The sequence below is a fragment of the Ovis aries genome, chromosome 14 (assembly GCF_016772045.2).
Source record: "Ovis aries strain OAR_USU_Benz2616 breed Rambouillet chromosome 14, ARS-UI_Ramb_v3.0, whole genome shotgun sequence".
Classification (NCBI taxonomy): Eukaryota; Metazoa; Chordata; class Mammalia; order Artiodactyla; family Bovidae; genus Ovis; species Ovis aries.
This window is the reverse complement of record NC_056067.1, coordinates 34,072,029-34,089,751: the sequence shown is the minus strand read 5'-3', so window position 1 is coordinate 34,089,751 and position 17,723 is coordinate 34,072,029. Positions and strand designations below refer to the sequence as shown.

The following is a 17,723-nucleotide window of genomic DNA, read 5'->3' as shown; positions in this document are numbered from 1 at the left end:
GGGGCCGGCCTCAGTTCGCTAACCAGCGCCCCGCTCACTGCAGGAGTTGGAGAACCCTGGTCTAAGAGGGAAAGGCCCGAGGGACCACCTATGCTCTTCAGAAGGAGTTTCCTCCAGCTATTTAGGTGAGCCAGGCCAGGGGGGTTGCTGCTGCTGCTGCTACTAAGTCGCTTCAGTCGTGTCCAACTCTGTGCGACCCTAGAGACGGCAGCTCACCAGGCTCCCCCATCCCTGGGATTCTCCAGGCAAGAACATTGGAGTGGGTTGCCATTTCCTTCTCCAGTGAATGAAAGTGAAAAGTGAAAGTGAAGTCGCTCAGTCGTGTCCGACTCCTAGCGACCCCATGGACTGCAGCCTACCAGGCTCCTCCATCCATGGGATTTTCCAGGCAAGAGTACTGGAGTGGGGTGCCATTGGCTTCTCCGCCATGGGGGGTTAAGGAGCGCCAGTTGACGAAACAGGGTGTAGTTTGCCCTTCCTCTTAGGAAAGACGTCCATCAGTTACTTCTGGAAACTGGGATGAGGTGATGCGGGTGGATGTGGACCGGTGGCTCCAGGCTGCTGAGGCTGGGAGTGCTGATGTAGTGAAATGGCTCCTGGTACTGGCAGCCTGTTTCTGGACCCGATCTAGTGTTACTTCTCAACCTAAAGTATTGTAAGAGAAAGTTTAACGTTACTTGTATTCTGGCCCTTTCTTCCCTGCCTCGCCTGCTTTAGAGGAATGTTTCCACGCGGATGAGTCCAAGCTGGGAACCCACTGTCAGCTACTTAGTGGTGGCATTTATTGTGGGATTTTCACCCCTGCCAGCCTTATCCACAGAATGATGTCATTTATCTTTCTGATATTTTGGGGGTGCTATGTAGATTTCCAAAAGGTTTTCATGTTAACATATTCTAGACCACATAAATAAATAATGTTCAGCTCCTTTACTTGCTTAAGTTTTAATTTGACTTTGGGGAATTAATATTGAGTGAAACCTGTAAATAGGATAGTTTCTTTCTGGTACCTGGGGGGTGAGGGGGGTGATCAGGGGAGGAATCCCTCTTTTCCTCTTGTGAGAATGCAGTAAATGATTTTGAAATCTTGTTCATGACAGTTTGCATCTATACACTAAGTTCTGAAAATACTTAACAATATGCTTTATTGGGGCAGGTGCTTTTGTTCTTGGGAATATACTGTATTTTATACTTTAAAATTAATTTTATAATTATTAATCACTTGAAAGTTATAACTTGTCCTTTGCCGTGGATGTTTTTAAATATGTAGCAAGTAAATATAATGACTTGTTTTTAATGTTACTAGATATTTGGCAAACTTTACCTTATTTTGCTGTGTAACTATTTATTAAAAAATGGTATAAAAAAGACAGGGGTCTAGAAGGTAGTTTGTGTTGTCAGTTTCAATTTAAAAGTTATATCCCTCTTTAATGATGAAAATCTTATTAAAAAGCAGATTGACTAATTAAAATGAAGGAACTAGTCCTTAAACTCTCACAAAGCAAAAACCTCCATGTATGATACAATGGACTATTTTTTTAGCACGAGTATTTTTAATTGGAAGATAATTACTTTACAATGCTGTGTTGGTTTCTGTCATACAATAGCGTGAATCAGCCATAAATAGACATATGTCCTCCCTTTTGAACCTCCCTCTCACCCCTACTCCATCCCACCCTTCTAGGTTGTCACAGAGCACCTGGTTGAGCTCCCCGTGCTTTACAGCGTCTTTCCACTAGCTTTCTGTTTTACACGTGGTAAAGTATATGTTTCAGTGTTACTCTCAATTCATCCCACCTTCTCCTTCCCCACTGAATAGACTAAGTTTTCAACAGATTGTTTTTTAATCTAGTCTTTTTCCAAATCTTAACCCATTTGCTCATAGGCAATTCAGCCTTTAAAAAAGAATGAAAATTTTCCTGTATACTTTTACGTATATATAGTATGTCTGTTTATAACATGTCTCCAAATTATATGTAGGAAATACAATAACAGGGGATAAGAGTGTAGCCCTTACCTCAGTTTTATTGATTCTCATTTCAGCTCTGTCACTTACTAGCTGTTTGAACTTGGACAAATTGTTACTTTCTCCTCGTCTATCCTTATAACTCCCTTGCAGTGTTGCTGTAAAGACTAAAAATAACAATATTTATAAGGTTTATAGAGGTATACAGGGCCTGATCTACCATTGGACTTGCTGAACATTAGAAGCTTCTATTACAAAACCTGTGAAAAATGAAAAACAGTGAAATAAAACACTACCAGCTAAAGACAACAAGTGTTAATATGTTGCTGTTTTCCATCTAATTTTATGTTTGCCTCTAGATAATTGGGGTCATACTGTAGATAAAATTTTGAGTCTTGCTCTTTTTGACTATATTGTAACGTAAGCATTTTTCCATGTTATCAAACATTTCAAGTAAATGTCAATATTCTTGTAACAATATCCTATCCGGTGGATATACTATGATATACCTACCCATTCCTTTTTTAATGGAATATTTAAGTTAAAAAACTGGCAAAACTAGTAAACGTGTGTGCATGTGTAATAAGTCACTTTAGTCACGTCCGACTCTGTGTGACCTTGTGGACTGTAGCCTGCGAGGCTCCCCTTTCCATGGGATTCTCCAGGCAAAAATACTGCAGTGGATTGCCAATGCCCTCTTCCAGGTGGTCTTCCTGACCCAGGGATTAAACCCATGTCTCTTGCATCTCCTGCATTGGCAGGCATGGGGTCCATGGGGTCGCAAAGAACTGGACACAACTGAGCTGAACTGAACTGATTGGCAGGCAGATTCTTTACTGCTAGCACCAGCTGGGAAGCCCCCAGTAAATATGTGTATATTACTTTATAAAAGATTTGCATATTCATCATTAAATTTTTTGATGGGAATTTTAATTTTGAGAGTAAGAATGAGCAATAGAATAATTGTCTCCCTTTAACTATATAGTATTGGGTTAAATAAGAATTTTTGAATTCTTTGAGTCCTGATTTATTGTTCTAAAAAGTTGACTGGACTCTGATATATTTTTCTAAAAAAATCAATTTAGCATTTTAAAGTAAAGAATGTGAGAGGCCATATTAGGGTTGCCAGTTATTTTAAAAATTCTTCTAATGAATTATAAACAAAGATTTAAGCTTGAAAGTAAGCAGAAGTTGTTAGAAAAAAAACTTTAGTATTAAGCTAAGCTTGTGAAGAGAAATGCACATCTAAAGAGTGTGTGTGTATTTGTATTTTAAATCTCTGATTAATGGAGGGGTGCCCAATCTGAAATGATGGGATGAAAATTTACAGAAAAGGAAATAAGGAAGGAGGAGCAGAGCAGTTAGATTCAATCAATAATTCATGTGTTTGTTTAATAAAACCTATTGAATGCCTGTAGCACTTAAGAATGTGAGGTGCATTTGTGTATGTTTCAATTTTAATTCTTGTAACAACTATAAAGTTGGAAATTTCTATTTTATAGATGAAGAAACTGAGCCACAGAGAACTTAAGTATACCTAATATCTAGTAAGTTTCAGGGGCTTCCCTGGTGGCTCAGTGGTGAAGAATCTACCCTGCCAGTTCAGGAGATGTGTGTTTGATCTCTGGGTCAGGAAGATCTACTGGAGAAGGAATTGGCAAGCTAATCCAATATTCTTGCCTGGGAAATCCCATGGACAGAGAAGCCTGGCGGGCTACAGTCCATGGGGTTGCAGAGTCGGACACTACTGAGTACACGTGTTCTTTTCCTACTCCTTTGCATACTGCACTTCTGGAAATCTCAAAATAGATTTAAATTGAGAGAATACCTTTATCTTACAGATGAAATGTAAGGGAAAAGAATGCAGACAAGCATGGAAAGTGAGGACACAAAGAAAATACAAGGTGAGAAATTTATGGATCATATATTTGGGATTTGTTTTTTAGTCTATTTGTGGAATATACTGCAGATTATCTGACAGGCTCCAGGAATTGAAAGAATTATTCAGTAATTTATATAAATATTTATTAAACATCTAGTCTGTACCAGTCACACTGACTTCAGGAAACTGACATTCTAATGGGAGATGGCATGCTGATAATTAGAATACCATATGATAGCTGATTCAATGGAGGTATATGTAATAACAGTGGAAACCTGAGAGGACCACCAGCACATTTCAGAGCTATCTTCAGAAAAATGGAAATTTAGTTCATGGAAGTGGAGGAGGTTAACCAGAGAGGAAATACTAAAATATAATAGGATGGGAAATAGTACTCCCTGATGGACCCCATCACATCAGGGTTTGGCTGAGGAAGAGGACCACCCCCAAAAAAGACTAAGAAAAACATTTCAGAAAGGTAAAGAGACAGGAATGTGGTATTTTGGAAATTAGCCTTATGACAATGCTTTGAGAAAGGCATTCTCATTACCCTCATACCCAAGAGGCTCAGTCTTAAATGTCACAGATAATGACTGAAGTATCCACTGGACTTAATTTGTTTTATTAATAGTAAACTTAATAGATTTCAGCCAGATTGTAGTATATTGAGGTCTGGGTGAGAAATAATTTGGAGACAGTATGAATAGCTTGGTGGTGGTTGTTTAGTTGCTAAGTCATGTCCAACTCTTTGCAACCCCATGAACTGTAGCCTGCCAGGCTTCTCTGTGGGATTTCCCACAGAGAGTGGGTTGCCATTTGCTTCTCTAGAGGATCTTCCTGACCCAGGGATCAAACTCACGTCTCCTGCATTGCAGGCAGATTCTTTACCGTTGAGGCACGAGGGATTCCCATGAATAGCTTGCTCTTCTTCAGAGCTTATCTGAAGATTATATGGCAGTAACTAGAGGGCAGTTGGACTTTCCTGGTGGCTCAGACGGTAAAGCGCCTGTCTACAATGCAGGAGACCTGGGTTCCATCCTTGGGTTGGGAAGATCCGCTGGAGAAGGAAATGGCAATCCACTCCAGTACTCTTGCCTGGAAAATCCCATGGACAGAGGAGCCTGGTAGGCTACAGTCCATGGGGTTGCAAAGAGTCGAACACGACTGAGCGACTTCACTTTCCTTTCATTTCCTAGAGGGTGGTTGTAATGTTAAGGATCTTATAAGAGGTACAGAGATTAGAGAATTTGTGAAGGGACTTACCTGGTGGTCTAGTGGTTAAGACTTCACAGTTCCACTGTAGGGGGCCTGGGTTCTGTCCCTGGTTAGGGAACTAGATTCTACATGTTACAACTAAGACATTGCATGCCACAACTAACAAGATCCTGCATGCTGCAACTGAAAAGACCCCTCATACTCCAACTAAAAGATTCCACATTCCAGAAGAAGGTGGGAGATCCTTCATGTCACAACTAAGATGTGGCACAGCCAAATATATTTTTATAGTTTCAGATTTTACATTTAGAACTACAATCTATTCTGAATTAGTTTTTGTATACAGTATGAATAATGGATTCAAGTTTTGTTTTATTGTCTTTTTGAATATGAATATCCAGTTGTTCCAGCACCATTTGTTGAAAAGGCTATGCTTTCTTCTCTACATTGCCTTTGTAAAAAAAAAAAAAAAATAGCCACTCGTATGTATGGGTTTATTTTTGAACTATATTCTGTTTCATTTATCTGTTTATCTGTTGATGCCATACTATACTCTTGATTACTGTAGGTTTGTATTAAGTCTTGAAATTAAAGAGAGTTGAGTCTTCCATCTTACTCTTCTCTTTCAGAATTGTTTGACTATCCTAGGTCCTTTGCATTTCCATATGAATTTTTAAATCAGCTTGTCAACTTGTACCAAAATAGCCTGTTGGGATTGTACTGAATCTCTAGATCAATTTGGGGGAGAACTGACATCTTAACAGTATTTAATCTTCTGACCCACGAACAAGGTGTATCACTTCCTTTATTTCAGTCTTCTTTAATACCTCACAGTATTTTTTAGTTTTTAGTGTGTATGTAATTCACATCTTTTGCCAGTAAAACTTCTTTTTCTCTTTTTTGGCCACACCTTGTGCAGGATCCTAGTTCCCTAACCAGGGATCAAACCTGTACCACCTGCAATGCAAGCACAGAGTCTTAATCCCTGTACCACCGGGGAACTTCCAGTGTTTCATATTTCTTATGCCATTTTAACTGGCATTGGTTTTGAATTTCAATTTCCAATTATTTATTGCTGGTATATAGAAATGTTACTGGTTTTTGCATGTTAGTGGATATTCTGAAACCTTACTATACTCACTTGTTAGTTCGGTAGCTATTTTGTAGATTCCATCAGATTATCTACATAGAAGGCCATGTCATATGTGAATACTGATAGTTTTATTACTTCCTTCCCAATGTGGATGCCTCTTCTTTTTTCTTACCTGATGGCACTGGCTAGACTCTCTGATGCTGCTAAGTCGCTTCAGTCGTGTCTGACTCTGCGACCCCAGAGACAGCAGCTCACCAGGCTCCCCTGTTCCTGGGATTCTCCAGGCAAGAACATTTGAGTGGGTTGCCATTTCCTTCTCCAATGCGTGAAAGTGAAGTCGCTCAGTCATGTCTGACTCTTAGCGACCCCATGGACTGCAGCCTACCAGGCTCCTCCGTCCATGGGATTTTCCAGGCAAGAGTACTGGAGTAGTGCAATGATAAATGGAATGTTAAATAGAATGACATTGGCTAGCTTCTCCAGTACAATGGTAAACATCTCTGTCTTGTTCCTTAGGGAGAAAGAATGAGTTCTTTCTCTGCTAAGTATGATATTTACTGTAGGGTTTTTGGTAGATATACTTCATCAGGTTGAGGAGGTTCCTTTCTGTTTCAAGTTTGCTGAATTTTTTTTTAGATCAGAAATGAAATTTTATTTTATCAAATGCTTTTTTTGCATATACTGAGATGATGTATTCTCTTTTAGTTTGTTGTATTATATTGACTGATTTTTAAAATCATAAACTAATCCTGCATTCCTGGGATAAACTCACTTGGTCATGATGAATTATTATTTTAATTTATTTTTGAATTCAACTTGTTAAAATTGTTTAGACTTTTTTCCATGTATGTTTGTGAGGGATATTGGTCTGTAGTTTTCTTTTTTCCTTTCTAATGACTTAGTTTTAATGTTAGAATGAGGAAATAATACTTTCCTAAAATAAATTATAAAGTATTATTTCTCTTGAAACTTTTTGGAAAACTTTTTGTAGAATTGACATTAACTCTTCCTTAAATGTTGGGAAGAATTTACAGATGAAGCCATCTGAACCTAGAGTTTTCTTTATAGAAAGGTTTTAAATTATGATTTCAATCTGTTTCATATATATATAATATTTATTTCTTCTTGGGCAAGTTTTGGTAATTTGTTTCTTTGAAGCAACTTATCCATTCACCTAAGTCGTTGAATCTGTAGGTATGAAGTTGTACATGACCATTATTATCTTTTGAATATCTTTAGAATCTATGTTGATGCATCTGTCTCAGTCTGATATTGGTAATTTTTATCTTTGCTCTTTTTTTTCCTGATCAGTTTGTCTAGGGGTTTGTTGGTTTTACTGATGTCCTCGAAGACCCAGCTCTGTAGTTCGGCTCAGATCTTTATGATTCCCTTCTTTCTGCTTATTCCTTACCCTTTCGCTAGTTTCTTTAAGGTTGAAGCTGAGATCATTAATATGTGGCTTTCTTTTTTTATAATGTAGACATTTAGCATTACACATTCTCCTAAACACTGATTTAGTAGCATCCCACAAGTTCTTTTTTTTTTTTTTTTTGGAGGTGTGTATGCTTCATGGCTTGTGGGATCTTAGTTCCCCAACCAGGGATCAAACCCAGGCCCTGGCACTGAAAGTGCTGAGTCTTAACTACTGGCCCACCAGGCAATTAGTACATCCCACCAATTCTAATATACTGTATTTCACTGTCATTCAGTTCATTCTAAATAAATATTTAAACCAAAGTAGAAGGCAATGGCACCCCACTCCAGTACTCCTGCCTGGAAAATCCCATGGATGGAGGAGCCTGGTGGGCTGCAGTCCATGGGGTCGCTAAGAGTTGGACATGACTGGGCGACTTCACTTTCACTTTTCATTTTCATGCATTGGAGAAGGAAATGGCAACCCACTCCAGTGTTCTTGCCTGGAGAATCCCAGGGACGGGGGAGCCTGGTGGGCTGCTGTCTATGGGGTCGCACAGAGTCGGACACGACTGAAGTGACTTAGCAGCAGCAGCAGCAGCAGCAGCAGCTTTAATTAAAGAGAATAATACTTGTATTTTCTTTTCCTATATTTTGTGCGAGGGGGAAATAAAATAATTATAAGAAGCTCATTTCAAATTGTTTTATTTAAGGAGCATCTTTCTTTTACATATTTTTATTCCTTGTTAGATTTTTTAAAAGTAATACAGATTAAATATTATTTAATACATAATTATTAATACATAATACATATTATTTAAAAAACAAAAATATGTATTTTGAGGGTGAAACTTAAATGATTAGTTTTTGAAAGGAAATATTTAAAATAATGAAATTTTTGTTCTTTAGAAGTGAAGACTGACCTGAACTTATTATTGGAGTGTCTGAAGTATCAAATGGACAATGCTTTTTCACAGAAGGAAGCTTTGGTTACTATTCATTCAATTTGCCAACAAAATAGTAAGATATGATAGTGAAATTTTGTGATTCTTTTTAGTATTGTGACATATGAAATATGCATTGTTCTTTCTCTTCTATTCAGTTATTTTATATGTTACTATGTTCATGTGATTTATTGTCCTTAAAAGAATAATTATACTAAATCTTCTTTGTTTTGTCTGCACATTTTACAGGTAATGCAGGTCTTTATTTTCGGGAAATTGGTGGTTTGATGTTTGTAAAAAATCTTGCAAAGTCAAGTGAACATAGTATGGTAAAAGAAGCAGCCTTATATACATTAGGAGCTGTTGCAGAACAAAATGGTAAAATATGAAAACTATTTCACTGTCCAATTAATGCATGCCAAAGATTTTATTTAACTTTTTAACTAATGAGGGAAGCAGTAAAATGTTATAGCTGCTTCAAAAGTAATGGCAAAAAACAGTGCTGTAGACATTTGGGAAAGCTGAATTTTATGAATAGGTACATAACTAGTCAGTGTCTGCAGGTCAAAGATCAGTTGCATTCTACTGGTCAAAATGTTTTGCATTTCTGTGGACAAGAATAACTTGTGTCACTATCAGTTTTCTAGAGTTATGAAATAGCCCAAAGACAGTAAAAGGCACAAATAATCTAGAAAGAAGGCTAGATAGGATGTTCAGTACTTGTTATCATCCATTTCGAAATCTTTCACAATTTTTTTCTTGCCATTAGTTGGAAACATCTTTTTAAACTTTGTCTTTTACTATGCTTATCCTTTTTTTTTTGGCCATACAAAAGTTTTTTTTGTTTTTATAAAAATAAATTCATCATTCTTTTCCTTTCTTGTTTCTGAATTTTGAATCAGAGGAAGTTTTCCCATATTCCCAGGTTATAGAGGAATCCACACACATTTTCCTTTGGTACTTATGTGACTTTATTTTTTACTTTCACATGTTTTATTCTTTTTGAATTTTCCTGGGGTATGAGATGATGAATGGTTCCAGTTTTATGTGGCAATCCAGCTATCCCAACACTTGTTATTGTAAAGTAGACCTTTTTCACATTGATTTGAGATGCAGCCACTATCACTTTGTGAGTCTACCTCTAGTTTTTCTATTCTGTTCATTGTCTGTGTATCCGGGTACATGAATCAGAATATTAAGGCAGCCCACAACCATCTTGTATGTAGATAAAGATGTTTTGGGTGCTTGGCCGCGCAGTTGTGTCCGACTCTCTGCGACCCCACTGACCGTTTCCTTCCAACTCCTCTGTCCATGGGATTCTCCAGGCAAGGACACTGGAATGGGTTGCCATTTCCTTCTCCATGTTTTGGGTGTGGCTGACAAAAATATTTTTTCTGTAGTGTACCTGAAATGAAGTTAAATCTAAACCATAAATTTGTCAAATAACTTTATATTCTTATATTTTCATCCATTAACTTCATCACTTGTTTTGAGAATAAGTTATGCTGTAGGTACTGGGGATAAATAAGAAATTGTCTTTGCCTTTGAGAGTGTCTAAAAACTGTTCTAGACACTGGATGTATGTGTTCAAATTATTTTTTACAATTCTGCTTATTGCATGATTATCCCCAAAGAACCCCTCCTTATCAGGTAGGTATCATTTTTGCTTTTTGGAAAGATATTTTTATATCTAGAAGAGTCTTTAAAAATAGCATGACTATCATTTACCCCTCTTTTCTAAAACAGGTTTCTGAATTTTCTTAAATTTTTCTTTGGCTACATTTTGTTACTTATCCTCAAATTTTGGGGTCATGTTTTATCTTATATTTTTGTTAGGGTTAATTTTGAAATGTAGTTACTGAAAATTCTATGAGATTGCAATACGTGCTTTAGAACTAGGTCAAGTACTTCTGATTAAGATACTGCTTCTTTGGTCTGTTAATTGAATAAGCAGATTAAATTTGTCAGAATTTTTTATATGACTGATGAATGTCAGTGAAATGAGACTTGGTTGAGAACCATCCATAATGGCAATTTTATATTTTGTTAGCATATTTTAAAACTTGTTTGTGCTAATACATAGAAATTAAAATTATATTTTCATGTTTCAGTTTACTGTCAGCAGACTTTGTGTACTTCAGAATTGTTTGAAGACTTAATTTGGTTCTTATCTAACAGTGATTCAAACACAAATCTGAAAAGAATGTCTGTCTATGTTATTTTGGTTCTGGTTTCAAATAACAGTAAGTACATTCTCTTATGTTATAGAAATATTTTTAAAAATAATAAATTGGAACAGACATTATTAATCTTTTTATTCTAGTCAGTGCCTTTTTTTTTTAAATTATTTTTTCCCCACTGCCCCCCAACCTTTTAAAACCTAACTAACTTTTAGAATTACTGGCTCTAAAGACAATATTGTCTAAAGACAATATCAAATAATTATTTGATATTTATTAATTTAAAAAATAGTAAAGTAATTTGTATTATTTAACTAGCATTGAAAAGGAATGGCATTAAAAGCAAAAGAGAAGCATTTAATGAATTGTTGTTTTGACACTAAGTCATGTCCAACTCTTTTGTGACCCCATGGACTGTAGCCCACCAGGCTTCTCTGTCCAGGGGATTTCCCAGGCAAGAATACTGGAGTGGGTTGCCATTTCCTTCTCCAGGAGATCTTCCTGACCCAGGGATTGAACCCACGTCTCCTGCGTTGGCAGGCAGATTCTTTATTGCTGAGCTACCAGGGAAGCCCCACTTAATGAATTAATTTGGTTGATTTTCCATTGAATTGGCCATTCAGTTATCATATTTAAGGTCATTATATCAGTCAGCAATGACCTTAAATTTCATGTAGCTCTTGGCTAAAGTTTTACTTTGCTTTTGTTGTTTTAGTTTTTATTTTGGAATAATCTTTCACAAAAAGTTTCACAAAAAGTTGCAAAGATAGTATATAGAGTATTCCTGTATACCTCTTGCTCAGGCTAAAGGCTATTTTTTTGTTGCTTTATTTAGATCTTCAAATTGTTAGAAATTTTATATGCATTTAAATGCTTCTAGATTTTATTTTTTCAGTTTTTAATATTTTAAATTATTTTTTTCCATTTTGGAGCATATTTTGGTACTATAACACAGAACTATGCAAAATAAATGTCTTGTGATTTTTAGAGGAAATTTGAATACTGTCATTCTCTAAGCATAAGTAATATATTTTCCATAATAATCTTGATTATAGATTTTTTACCTACTGTAATTCTGTATTATACTTTATAATACTTTAAAATGACTGAAAGTTATTTATTAAAAGTACTGCTTAAATGTTGTTTTCCACTTGTGCAAAATTATTTTCTAAACAGAAATCTTTCATGTAATACATGGCAATTTTTTTAAGGGACTGGACAGACACTTGTGAGAGAAACAGGTTGTATTTCAGTTCTGTCACAGTTGTTCAAGTAAGTAAATACATGTTTCCTTTTAATTATTCATAGCTTAATACCTTAACACATATGTATTAATTACTTTCTTTACCCTTTAACCTATTAGGACTGTTCTTTCAAAATATGAGTTGAATTTGTCAGATGAAAGTGCTTCGCAGAGTTATCAGTTGTGGTCTTCAGTGTGTAGTACTCTGTGTGTCTGTGTCAACAATCCTCAAAATGGTAATTATCTCAAATATTTAAATATAAAAAAAGACTAAAAACAAATAAAAAGTTGATATTTTCCAAGTATACTAAAATATGATTGCCTTTATCCCTTTCAGATGAAAATCAAATGGTTTGCAGCTCACTTTTTACGCATGCTAATGACTGGCTGATAAATTGTATGAAAGCTGAGATAATTCGCCCTATTTGCTCATTTATTGGACTCACTCTTGCAAATAACAGTAAGTATTCATTATTCTCCAGGCTTTATTTGAAGAAATATATTTCAAAGCATAACCTATTGAATTAATTAATGAACTCCAGTAAATTGGGTCATTTTGGATGCATTTTACTATTGTATAAGTTAAAATCTTATACATAGAAAAACATAGCAAAACTATAAAAACCCACATAGAGTGTTCTCTGAAAAAATTAGAAATTAATAAAAATAAAACATCTAGAAAAGTCCCTAATATCTAGAAATTAAGCAACAAAATACTAAAAACCTACATCAAAACAAAAACACAAACCTATGAGTCAAAAAAATTACAAAGGAAATTAGAAATGTTTTTAACTTAATGATGATGAAAACACAATATTTTTAGATGGAAATTTATAGCAGTAAGGCTTGCATAGGAAAGAAAAAAGGTCCCAAATCAATTATATTAGTTTCCACCTAAGAAACTAAATAATAAAACAAGTTAAAGTCAATGTAAGCATAACAAAGGGAATAATAAAGAGAAGATAGCAATCAATGAAATATAAAAAGAACAGAATAGAGAAATAAATTAAACCAAAAACTAGATCTTTGAAAAGATCAGTAAAATGGATCCTTTACCAGACTAATCACAAAATAGAGAGAAGGCCCAAATTATGAGGAATATAGCTTTATGTCACTAAATTAGATAACTTAAATGAGCTGGACAAATTCTTTGAAAGACAAGCTACAAAATCTCACTCAAGAAATATATAACCTGAGTATTTAGTATCTAACACGGAAATTGAATTTGTAGTTTAAAACCTTGACACAAAAGAAATTCTAGGTCATAAAGGCTTCAACGGTAAATTCTACCAAACATTTAAGGAAAAAGAGTTCTACATAAATTATTTCAAGAAGTAGAAGTAGAAGAAACACTTTCCAACAAACTTTTAAGGCCAGTGTTATTTCCATACTAAAGCTTGAAAAAGGCATTACGAGAAAACTATAGGCCAATATCCTATATATATCTAGATGTAAACATCCTTAACAAAACATTAACAAATCAATCCAGCAAAATATAGAAAGGATAATGTATTCTGATTAGGTGACATCCATTTTAGGAATGCAAGGTTGGTTTAACATTAGGAAATTGACAGTATTCATAGGCTAGAAAAGAAAAACTATGTGATCTTCAAAGATGTAGGGAAAGCTTTTCACGTAATTTAACATACATTCATGACAAAAGATTTTGGTGAGCTAGGAACAGAAGGGAACTTTCTCAATGTGGTGAAGGGCCTCTACAAAATATTATAGCTAATATACTTAAATGGTGAATGAATTAATGCTTTTCCCCTAAGATTGGAAAGAAGACAAGGATGGCCACTCTAATTAATTGGACATCCAAGTCAGTGCAATAAGGCAAGAAAATGAAATAAAAGGCATAGAGACTGAAAAGGAAAACGAAAATATAGTACTTATTCATAGGTGACCTGGTTGTGTAAGAATCTTACAAAAAGCTACAAAACTAATAAGTGATTTTAGCAAAGTTGCAGGATACAAGGTCATATGGAGACAATTAAGAACTTAAAGTGACTATCATTTATGATAATATAAAAAACTCAAAATACTAGGGATATATTTAGTGAAATATGTGGACTATCTATATGCTGAAAACTATAAAACATTGCTGAGATTTAAAAAAATTAAAACTTAATGGGAGAGATATCATACTCATGGATTGTAAGATTCAATTTTGTCATAATGTTACTTCTCAAATTCGTCTCTAAATTCATAGCATTCCCTATCAAAATCTTAGCAGGCTTTTCTATAGAAATTGACAAGTTGATTCTAAAATTTACATGGAAATGCAAAGGGGCTAGGATAGTAAAATTTATTTGAAAAAGGACAAAATTGTAGAATTTATGTTACCTGATTTCAGTATGTACTATACAGTAATCAACAGTGTAGTACTGGTGTAAGTGTAGGTATAGATCAATGGAACAAAACGGAGAGCCTAAAAATAGACACACACACACATACATATATGGTTGATTTTCTACAAAGATGCCATGGTAACTCTGTGTTGGAAAATGTAGTATTTTAAATAAATGATGCTGGTAAAAGTATTTACCTATCTGTGAAATATGAATATTAACCCTTACCTTACACAGTATGAAGTGAAGTGTTAGTTGCTCAATCGTGTCTGATTCTTTGCAACTCGATTGACTGTAGCCCGCCAGGCTCCTCTGTCCATAGAATTCTCTAGGCAAGGATGCTGGAGTGGGTTGCCATTCCCTTCTCCAGGGAATCTTGCCAATTTGGAGATTGAACCTGGGTCTCCCGCATTGCAGGCAGATTCTTTACCATCTGAGCCACCAGGGAAGCTGGTATACAAAATTAACACAATCTACAAAAATTAGCTTTAAATGATCTATATACCTCAATATAAGAAATAAACCTTAAAATTTCTAGACAGAAACAGGAGCAAATCTTTATAATTTGGGAGTAGACACATTTCTTAGGACACAAGAAACATGAGCCACCAAAGAAAAAATTATCATTTGGAGTTCACTGAAATCAAAATGTTTAATTTTTCAAAAGTTCCTGTTAAGGTGAAAAGGCAAGCCATTGACTGGGAGAAAATATCTGTGAAATGTACATCTGATAAAGAACTTGTGCCCAGGAAAACCCCAAGAAGGCATCACTATACACTCACTAGCATGACTAAAAGTAAAAAGGCTAGTGACATTAAATATTGAGGTTGTGGAACAACTAGAACTTTCTCACACGTTGCTAGTGGTATATCTATATTCAGATATTTAAAGCAAATAGTTGTCTTTCACATGCTCACATGCAAAGGAACATATCTGTATATAATTTCAAAAATTGAAACCTATTTTCCATGATGCTTTGACATTTCCTCTTTCTTTAAATACCAGCTTAAATGAATGATACATATAGGACCTATTACTCTCAGTGGATTGGTATGAAATAGATTAGAGGCATCATCAACTCAATAGACATGAGTTTGAGCAAACTCTGGGAGATAGTGAAGGACAGGGAAGCATGGCATGCTGCAGTCTGGGGTCGCAAAGAGTTGGACACGACTTAGCGACTAAACAAAATTTTAAATACTCTGTACAAGTGTAGACTAGGATGTTCTGCTTATAAGTCCAATTTTTCATTACATAGAATATAATTGAAAATACTTTTTAGTAAAACCTATTTTGGAGTCCCTGTAATACTGAAAATGTTTGAATAAATGAATAAAAGTTTGTCAACCATGTCCGACTCTTTGTGCCACCAGTCGTATCTGACTCTTTGCAGGATTATAGCCTACCAGGCTTCTCTGTCCATGGAATTTTCCAGGCAAGAATACTGGAGTGGGTTGCCATTTCCTTTTCGAGGAGATCTTCCTGACTCAGGGATAGAACCCCGGTCTTCCACACTGTAGGCGGATTCTTTACTATCTAAGCCACAGGGAAACTGGAGAAACTGAAAATGTTTACATATCCTTAAATAACATTTCCTAACAGTCTGTTCCCAGATAGAGAAATTTTTGAACATGATTGTTTTTAGATTAATAGCTTTGTGTTTTATTAAACAATTTTAATATAAAAAGTACTTTTTGTGTTTAAATCATCCTGGCTCAATTTGTGGTTCTAGGGTAGACTGGGAAGAAGGTTTATCACAGAATTATAATCATTAGCTCCTATATCCACTGATTATATGTCCCCTGCTGGGATAGGGGCTATAGAGACTACTGAATACATAGACCCATGGAGTACTTTCCCATCAGAATCATTTTCAACAGGGGAACAAAAGACTGAAGGCTTTTAAAAAAATGTATCTGTCATCGAATCTTTGCTTGGAATAGTTGTTATGACTCTCAGTAATATGTTATACTTTTATGATCTAAGAAGTAAAAGAATTAGGCTTACTTAAATAAGATGGATGAAATATGTGGGGTTTTTTTTGAAACAGTTAAATTACTTTGTTTTTTGTTGATTTAGCCAATCTGAAGAATGAGTTATTTTGGAATTCAGAAAATAGACAGCTTGCTGGTTGTAATACCAAGCTAAATGAATGAATCTATAGCTCTTGTAGGACTTGAGTTTAATATCATTCTTGCAAAATTTACCAGTTTGTGATCAATGAAATGAGATGCCTAACATACAGGAAAGAAGTACTGTACTAAACTAACTCATATGTTGAAATCGGTTTCTTATATAAGTAAATAGAATCAATCTTGTGATTATGTATATGCACAGGTAAGGATTAGATTTTTCATTCTTTAATTTGGGATTTTTAGTAAGTATTTTTTATTTTATTTATTTTTTTTAGTAAGTATTTTTTAAAGTCAAGTTAATGTTATATTTAGCACAAATTAATTTAATGAAACCATATACTTGTCTTATTTGAAGTATTAATAGTTCTGCTACTTTATTCCTTAAGCTTATGTTCAGAAATACTTTATATCTGTGGGTGGACTGGATGTATTGTCTCAAGTTCTTGTGCAACTGGAATCTGATTCACACAAGACTCCTTTCAGTGCTAAACTTGCAGTGGTGGTGACAAAGACAGTGGATGCATGCATTGCTGATAATCGTGAGTGAAAATGCTTAGTAATTTTTCCATAGTTGCATTTTGTTTGAATTCGGCATGGTGAGTGTTGAAATGGTAGATTGAACACAAATAAGGATTGGACTTCTAGTTTCTCAGAAGTGGGAGAGAGAAATTATCTAGTCCAACTCCTTATTTTCTCATGGAGGTTATCATGTCCTTAAGGATTCAAATCTAGGTCTTCTGATTTCAGGTTTGATGATAGAATCAAGAGAAGAGTCTACCAGTCCTAAATCTTTGTTTCACTTAAAAAGCAGCATTAAATGAAAAAGATTAGATGAGAAATCAAGGGACATTTTGGAGACATAGGGAATGGAAAGTCCAATTTATAGATTTTTAAAAATGAGATAAAGAATTAAGGTGTGCCTCTATCCAATAAGTATGAGAGGGACTTATCCTACCACAACTAGTGAGTGGCTGAACCAGACTAGAACTCATGACTATAGATTTTAAAAAATGACATAAAGAATTAAGGTATGCCTCTATCTGGTAAGTATGAGTTGGACTTATCCTACCATAACCAGTGAGTGGCCGAATCAGACTAGAACTCATGGCTGCTTCTCACATGTACAAATACTGAAGAATGATAGTCCACAAATCTTTGTAATAAGCAGTTCTTGAGATTCATAAATAACTGAAAAAAAATGGTAGATCATTTTTTAAAAATTCAGTTATGTGCTAGGCTCTATGTAAGCTCTAGAGATTAAAAAAATGATTACGACAATAGTCCTCTGAGGAATTCACAACCTT

At 35.1% G+C, this 17,723-nt stretch overlaps 1 protein-coding gene across 1 annotated transcript in view; it reads left to right on the top strand.

Annotated features, from left to right (window-relative positions):
* Positions 1 to 3,804: 3,804 nt before the first annotated feature.
* Positions 3,805 to 17,723, top strand: part of TERB1 (telomere repeat binding bouquet formation protein 1) — a 29,355-nt gene continuing 15,436 nt past the window's right edge. Inside the window, exons 1-8 of the mRNA XM_027977909.3 lie at positions 3,805 to 3,867; positions 8,476 to 8,586; positions 8,760 to 8,888; positions 10,622 to 10,753; positions 11,902 to 11,962; positions 12,054 to 12,169; positions 12,271 to 12,393; positions 16,806 to 16,958. Coding sequence (XP_027833710.2) covers positions 3,825 to 3,867; positions 8,476 to 8,586; positions 8,760 to 8,888; positions 10,622 to 10,753; positions 11,902 to 11,962; positions 12,054 to 12,169; positions 12,271 to 12,393; positions 16,806 to 16,958 — 868 coding nt within the window. The 5' untranslated portion in view covers positions 3,805 to 3,824. The remainder of the gene's footprint in view (positions 3,868 to 8,475; positions 8,587 to 8,759; positions 8,889 to 10,621; positions 10,754 to 11,901; positions 11,963 to 12,053; positions 12,170 to 12,270; positions 12,394 to 16,805; positions 16,959 to 17,723) is intronic.